General features: G+C 37.0%; 1 protein-coding gene across 1 annotated transcript in view; it reads left to right on the top strand.

Moving 5' to 3' along the window:
• Nucleotides 1-8,142, top strand: part of LOC103250444 (activating transcription factor 7-interacting protein 2) — a gene marked incomplete at its 3' end in the record, with an annotated part of 66,143 nt that overhangs the window by 28,257 nt on the left and 29,744 nt on the right. Inside the window, exons 3-4 of the mRNA XM_008049032.2 lie at nt 2,913-3,763; nt 4,816-4,940. Of these exons, the coding sequence (XP_008047223.1) occupies nt 2,923-3,763; nt 4,816-4,940 (966 nt within the window). The remainder of the gene's footprint in view (nt 1-2,912; nt 3,764-4,815; nt 4,941-8,142) is intronic.

Genomic DNA, 8,142 nt, shown 5'->3' with positions numbered 1-8,142 from the left:
CCTCAGCCTCCCAAAGGCGCGGGATTACAGGCTGAGCCACCGAGCCCGGCTGTGTTTGTTTTTATATGGCATTTATAATGAAACTTTACAAAAAGTAATCGAATTATAAAGTCAAAATTTAGAATTGGGAAGAGATAAAGACAAAATTTAGATTGGGAAGGGCATGATATGGAGAAACATGGGTTAACTTCAAGCTAATTTATCATATTGTACTTCTTTGAGTTTAGAGTGGTTCAAGGATCTTCAGTATATTATACTTTATAATTAACACATATTCCATGTCTTTTGTAAGCATCTAACTTAGAGGCATTTTTACACCAATGCTCAAGTTTCAGGGCTTTTCACTAGTTTGGGCCTATTACAGCGGCTCTTAGGGGAACCATAGCAATACTGTGTTCACATGGTTGGATGTTTTTGTAATATTTACAAAAAAGATTTTTTTTTTTTTTTTTTTTTTTTTGAGTCAGTCTCTGTCGCCCAGGCTGGATGGCAGTGGCATGCTCATGACCACCGCAGCCTCAACCTGCTGGGCTCAGGGCATCCTTCCACCTCAGCCTTCCAAGTAGCTAGAACCACAACCATGCACCACCATGCTCAGCTGATTTTTTGACTTATTGTAGAGACAAGGTCTCCCTATGTTGCTTAGGCTGGTCTCAAACCCTTGAACGCAGGCAATCCTCTCGCCTCCGCCTCCCAAAGTGCTGGGATTACAGGCGTGAGCTACTGGGCTTGGCTGTATGATATTTTAACTAGTCATTTAAAACTGCTATCTCTCTTCACCTTGATTTCTTCCTTGTGTTACCTGACAGTACAGTGGCTTTTGGCATTTTGTGATTGTGGATACACTTAGTATGAGTTTAATGGGATGTGTGTGGTTCATTGTCACTTCTAGGTTAGGTAATTATTGCCTGTCAATCTGATTGTGATGAGAATGTGGTCTTTGGTGCCTGGCACCTTAAGTATATGAGTTGTAGAGAAGTCAACATTTGAAATTTATAAAGCCAGACGGTATTCAGGGAAAAAAATTCCAATTATGCGATGTTTGAAATTACTCAAATATAGAACTTTATCTTGTCAGAAATAATAACACAATATACTCAATTATAATTTCACCAAATATTTTAATTTTTTGATAGAAACTCTGCCATTAAAGTAAAATGTTTATATTGTCAGAATATTGTTAGAGCACAAAGCTATAGCAGTGTGAACAAGAAGTATGTCTTTAGGTGAAACTGTTTTATGCATCCTGATTACCAGGGTTTTTTAAAATCATTCAACCATGCTAAAGGAAAGACTTGATTTTTCTATTCTTTCTATGAGAAACAATACAAAAATTGTATTCATGAAAAGGAAATTAAATAATGTGCATTCAAATAGGAAAAATGAAATTCTGTGGGTATATCATGCCCTTAATTAATGAAACTATTATGACATTTTCCTGGATTCTGTAATGTTTATACATGTCAGATTTTATTTTATTTTAATTTTTGAGTTGGAGTCTCACTCTGTTGCCAAGGCTGGAGTGCAGTGGCACACTTATGGCCACCACAGCCTCGAACCCATGGGCTCAGGCAGTCCTTCCATCTCAGCCTTCCAACTAGCTGGAACTACAGGCATGTGCCACCACACCCGGCTAATTTTTTGATTTATTGTAGTGATGAGGTCTCGCCAAGTTGCCCAGGCTGGTCTCGAACTCCGGGGGTTTAGGCAATCCTCTCACCTTGGCCTCCCAAAGTGCTGGGGTTATAGGCGTGAGCCACCGTGCCCAGCTCCATGTCAGATTTTAAGAACTTGTCATTTTTTTTTCTTATTCTAAATAAATAAAAAATATTCACCTCAACCTTCAGGTCTTATAAAACCTGAAACTGTACCTTATTAAATGATGTATTGAAGAAAATATAGAAGAGGAAGCTTCGAGTAAGAAAATAGATAATGGTAAGTGAAAAAAAATGGTTCAGATATCTTTGACTGGATTATTTGTGCCTTCACATCTCCTAGATGTGTCTTCTGTCTTTGACTTTGGGTTTAATAAATGTGCTATAATTTGTTAGATAACTGGTCTATTATGTGTTAATATAACTTAATTGTAAAAATTGACTGTGGCTGGGCACGGTGGCTCACACCTATAATCCCAGCACTTTGGGAGGCCGAGGTGAGAGGATTGCCTGAGCCCATGGGTTCGAGACCAGCCTGAGAAACTTGACGAGACCTCATCTCTACAATAAATCAAAAAATTAGCCAGGCATGGTGGCATGTGTCTGTAATTCCAGCTACTTGGAAGGCTGAAGCAGAAGGATCGCCTGAACCCTGCAGGTAGAGGCTGCGGTGGCCATGAGCATACCACTGCACTCCAGCCTGGACAACAAAGACTCGACTCAAAAAAAAAAAAAAAAAAAAAAACAAGTTTATGTTGAACTGGTAACATGTTATGTATGGATCTCGGTGTTTGTTTTATATATTCATGACTATAGGAAATCACTCCTGTAGTACCATTTATTCCAGAAACATGAACATTAGGAAAGCTTAAAAAGATGTAGAATATTTTATTTTGTGTTTTGTTTTTATGAAATAGTGTAATTTAATCTTTAGGCTATATAAACTGGCCTACATGGATGATTAAATAAAAAGAAAATGGTTATAGAGCACTAAGGCGATATAACAAAAAGTGGCTAGATAATCTATTAGATTTAGTATTAAATAGTCTTGCTAGCAATACACATTTTGAATTCATGTGTAGTTTAGATCTTAGAAAAAAATAGAATTATTTGTATATTTTGTATGACATGAAAATGGATACACTTTCCAATAAAGTGATTATCTAAATCTGGAGAGATAATGTCAAAATTATTTTAATATTGTAAATAACTAATTCACTGGAGAAATGCACTTAAATATGATATCTTAAATTCTAGGATATGAAAGATGGCAAGTCCAGATAGAAGTAAACGGAAGATATTAAAAGCCAAAAAAACAATGCCTACAAGTTGCCGGAAGCAAATAGACATCCTGAATAAGTCAAGGAATGTTGAAGCACTGAAAACAACAGCAATTGGGAGTAATATTCCAAGTGGTAATCAGAACTCAAGTACTGGTGTCATAACTAGCAGTTGTAGACATTCTGAAAATGTTGCTTCCTCATTGGACTCTAACAAAAATTCCGTATTCTTACAGAAAAGTAAAGTATTCCCTCAGAATTGCATAAAATCAGTAGAAGAAATTGTTCATTCAGAAGCAAGATTGGAATACGATGATAAAAGAGTTGTGTGTCGGTACCAAAAGCCAAGTAAAACAATAGATTCTCTCAGCAAACTCCTTTTACAAGAAGCAAAAGATTCACAGATTACTACTGAAAACCACTTGGAATATCAGACAAATATAACAAGATCCATTCTTGAGCAAGAAGGGGCTTGTAATCTCAAATCCAGTTATTGTCCACCCAGTGTATTGAATAGTGTAGTTCAGGTGGCAAAGTCTACAGTAATCTTGGATGATAAGAGAAATGACAAGATGGTTTTACACTCAGAAATGAACTCCAAGTCAGAGTCACCTGATAAAAAGCAAAATGACAAGATTTTAAGTTCAGACTCAGGTTTTGTGCCTCTTGAGAAAACACCTAAGTTGGTGAAGTCGGTCAATTCCAATAATTATGCTGCTGACATTTTGAAAACTGCAGAATCTATTAGAACCTATCATTCCAGCATTTCAGATTGTGAAGGTGCATACTCAACGTGGCAGTCATCACTTGACACCAATAGTAATAACAGTAAGTGTATAGTTACGCATCTTTTTGAGAAATTAGAATAGTCACTTTCAGATGAGGGGTTTTAAAGTCTCAGCTATACAAACATGTAGAGTACACACAGACAGGCAAAAGGTAAATAGTACCTTGTTTCTGAACCATTCTTGGTAGGGGAAAAAGTATCCACCATATCAAAAGGAAAATTAATTCTGGCTAAGAGTCATTTTCCCTTGAGATAAAAGAAAAGTGGTTTTATAGCAATTGTTCGGTTCATTTCATATACATCTCTTAGTATTTTTAAGTTTTACTTATTAGACTAAGGGGGCTTAATTGAAAGAGAGTGGGTTTTTTAAAATGTTGGTGAACACTTTTCTTTCCATAGGATTGACCTTAAACACATGCCAAGTATAAGATAATAGATAACAATACATACATATATACATATGTGTGTGCATGCGTAGAGAGAGAGAGAGAGCTGTAGAAGCACATCAAATATATAACATGAAGCTCGACTTATCATATCATTAAAATAATTAAAGTAATTTCATTCAAAATAGAGTATTTATGCTGGTTAATGAAATAGAAGAAAAAACTGATTTCATAGGATACATTTTGTGTTCTTGTCTAAGCTACAAAGTAATCATTTACCAAGATGAATTTTAAATTGCTTAAAAATAATATCACTTATTAAAAATAGGTTAGGACTGCCTAAGTATCTGTTTATAAAAAAGAATTTAGGACCACTTATGTAACTATAAGTAAATAGTTAAATGCTGTAATTATTTCAGTTTTTGATGGTATGTGTGTATTAAATAATGTTGAAATGGGAGTGTATCTGAGACTAAAACCCTGCCTCAGATATTAATGATTTTTGTTGTTGTTTCTTTTGTTTTTTATTCTTTTGGAGATATTAATGTTTTTTAAGGAATTGTTGGAATTTCTTTTACATTTACAATTTCTTAAAAATGCTGCCATTGTCAAATTTTAATTTTTCCATTTGCTTAGAGGGAAAAGAGTTTCCCTGCTTTTTTCCTTAGAAGGAATATTTTTATCTTTAATCCTTCCATTTCCCTAAGGCCATTATCAAAAGAAGAGGATGTTTTCAGAAAACAAAGAAAATGTTAAGCGCCTGAAAACTTCTGAGCAAATTAATGAAAACATTTGTGTAGCTCTGGAAAGACAAACAGCATTATTGGAACAGGTAAAATATTTGGACTTTAGTATTTGCTCCAGAAACCTTTGATTAGTAAAAAATGGTAAAGTTAATTAACTGATCTCCACAGTGACATAGTATAGATGACTTTAACTTGATGCAAAACTGGTGTGTAAAAACTGAATTAGCAAACAGATTAGAGAAAGGTAATTTTTTACATTACGTCTCTAGTTCCTTGAAAATGATCTCATGCAGAGTAACCTAGGTAATCATACATAGGCAAAGACCTGTTGTAGAAAGAGTAGGCTTTCAGTCAGTATTATTTATATTTCTGTCAGTTAGGCAATGCATTCACCTTCAGCTTTGCTAAACAATTGGATCTCTTTTGTACTAGTCATGAGGTCCTTTGTTCTGCTTTTCTGTTTGTATCCCTCCTTACTTCCCAGAAGATTCAGATAGCCCGCAAGTTCATTGGAAGTCCCACTGCATTCAATTTACTTGCCCTAATTGCCAAATTTACATGGATATAGAGCATTATCTGACAATTTGCATTATAGCATTATTAAATACACTTCTTACTTTCATTTCGGCCTCATTTTATCTCATTATTCTACAGTCTTCATACATCTAATCAGTTGTGAGTTGAAGTGTAATGAGTCTAGTATTAGGTTGGTGCAAAAGTAATTGCGGTTTTGGACCGTAAATTTTAAATCATTATAACTAGGCTCACACACATCTTTATTAATCAAAATAGGAACCATTACAATCAATACATTTTTGCCAGTGAGAAATAAGTTTGTTCCTGTAGTGTAAAATTCATGCTTTGGGATTTTTTATTTTTTGAGTTGGAGTCTCACACTGTTGCCCAGACTGGAGTGCAGTGGCCGTTCCCGGTCACCGCAGCCTCGATCCGCTGGGCTCCGGCGATCCTTCCACCTCAGCCTTCCAAGTAGCTGGAACTACAGGCGTGCGCTACCACCCCCAGCTAATTTTTTGATTTATTGTGAAGATGAGGTCTCGCCAAGTTGCCTAGGCAGGTCTTGAACCCACGGGCTCAGGCAATCCACTCACCTCAGCCTCCCAAGGCGGGGTTACAGGCTGAGCCACTGAGCCCGGCTCATGCTCTGAGGATTTGACAAACTCTTGGAAAGTATTTTCTGTGTCCTGCTGGTTGTGGAAGCATTTTTCCCTGCAAAAAGTTGAGATGCTTGAAGAAGTAGTAATCGGTTGGCAAGAGATCAGGTGAATATGGCGGATGAGGCAAAAATTCGTGGCCTAATTTGTTCAACTTTTGAAGTATTGGTTGTGTATTGTGCAATCTGGTGTTGTGGTGAAGAGGAATCGGCCTCTTTTTGTTGATGAATGCCAGCTGCAGGCATTGCAGTTTTTGGTGCATCTCATTCATTTGCTGAGCATACCTCTTAGATGTAATGGTTTCGCTGGGATTCAGAAAGCTGTAGTGGATCCAGACAGACCGTCAACAGACCACCAAACAGTGACCATGACCTTTTTTTGCTGCAAACTTGGCTTTGGGAAGTGCTTTGGAGTGTCTTCTCCATCCCACCACTAAGCTGATCATTGCCGGTTGTCATATAAAATCCACTTTTCATTGCACGTCACAATCTGGTCAAGAAATGGTTTGTTGTTGTGTAGAATAAGAGAAGATAATGTTTCAAAACGACAGTATTTTTTTATTTTTGGTCAACTCACGAAGCACCCACTTATCGAGCTTTTTTACCTTTCCCATTTGCTTCATATGCCAAATGACTATAGAATGGTCGATGTTGAGTTCTTCGGCAACTTCTCATGTAGTTGTAAAAGGATCAGCTTTGATGATTTCTCTCAATTGGTCATTGTCAGCTTCTGTACGTTTGCTAGCAGTTCCTGAGCCAAATGTGTTGTTGATGTTGCAGTTGTCTCTGCTGCTTTATGATCTATTTTGAACTCAAATAAGAAAATTGCTCAGATTTGCTTTTTGTCTAGCATCATTTCCATAGTCTAAAATAAATATAAAATAAACCGGAAATAGTAAGTCATTAGCAAAAAAAAGTTAGAATTGTGCATTAAAATAATGTGACATAACCACATTTATTAAGAATGTAGTCCAATATTAAACAGCAAATTTCAACTCATAAAAACCACAATTACATTTGCACCAACCTAATAGAATGGCTATAATCAGGACCTGTTTTTTGTTTTTTTTTTTTTGAGTTGGAGTCTCACTCTGTTACCCAGGCTGGAGTGCAGGGGAACACTCACGGACACCCCAGTATCAGCCTGCTGGGCTCCAGCGATCCTTCCATCTTAGCCTTCCAAGTAGCCTTAACTACAGGCGCACACCACCATGCCCAGTTAATTTTTTATTTATTGTAGAGACAAGTTGTCTCCAAGTTGTCTGGGTTGGTCTCAAACCCACGGGCTCAGGCCTCAGCCTCCCAAAGTGCTGGGATTACAGGCTGAGCCACTATGCCCAGCCAGGACCTGTTTTTGATGATCATATTTTACTGTTTCACTACCACTAGAATGTCACCAAAAATTATATGTAGTATATTAATGTCTTTTTTTTTTTTTGAGTTGGCATCTCACTCTGTTGTCCAGGCTGGAGTGTAGTGACACAATCATGGCTACCTCCTGGGTTCAGATGATCCTTCCACCTCAGCCTTCCAAGTAGCTGGGACTATAGGTGTGTACCACCATGCCCAGTTAATTTTTTGATTTACTGTAGAGATGAGGTCTTGCCAAATTGCCCAGGCTGGTCTTGAATCCATGGGCTCAGGCAGTCCTCTCGCCTTCACCTATCAAAGTACTAGGATTACAGATGTGAACCACCATGCCTGGCCGATCAATGTCTCTTAACTGTAATGAACCAAAATTTCCCAAACTATTCTGCAAGCCATTTCAGAAACAAAAACACTGCTGTTTACAATTACATAGGTGTATATCCTATGGATATGTATTCACCTAATAAAGGGAAATCTCTTTGAAAGACTCATGCAGAAACAGCTTTACAGGTGAGTCAACAGTTTTTCCCTTACTACCTGTTGGTTTTCTGGGAAGACCAAAGGAGACACGCTAAAAAAATATGTAAATATTATATTGCTATCAAGGAAGGGATAGAATTATGGTACACATGGATCTAGTCCTAGGGATCATGTTATTTAAGAAAAAGATTGGCAATTCCAGCTGTGTCTTGTTCCTGGTGATTAGTAGCTATATTCAGAAATAAGTTCTTTTTTTTTTTTTTTTTTTT

The sequence above is a fragment of the Carlito syrichta genome, unplaced genomic scaffold, assembly GCF_000164805.1.
Source record: "Carlito syrichta isolate Samal-C Ts95f unplaced genomic scaffold, Tarsius_syrichta-2.0.1 Scaffold130455, whole genome shotgun sequence".
In the NCBI taxonomy this organism is placed as follows: Eukaryota; Metazoa; Chordata; class Mammalia; order Primates; family Tarsiidae; genus Carlito; species Carlito syrichta.
The sequence above is the reverse complement of the archived record's forward strand: the minus strand, read 5'-3'. Positions and strand labels throughout refer to the sequence as shown.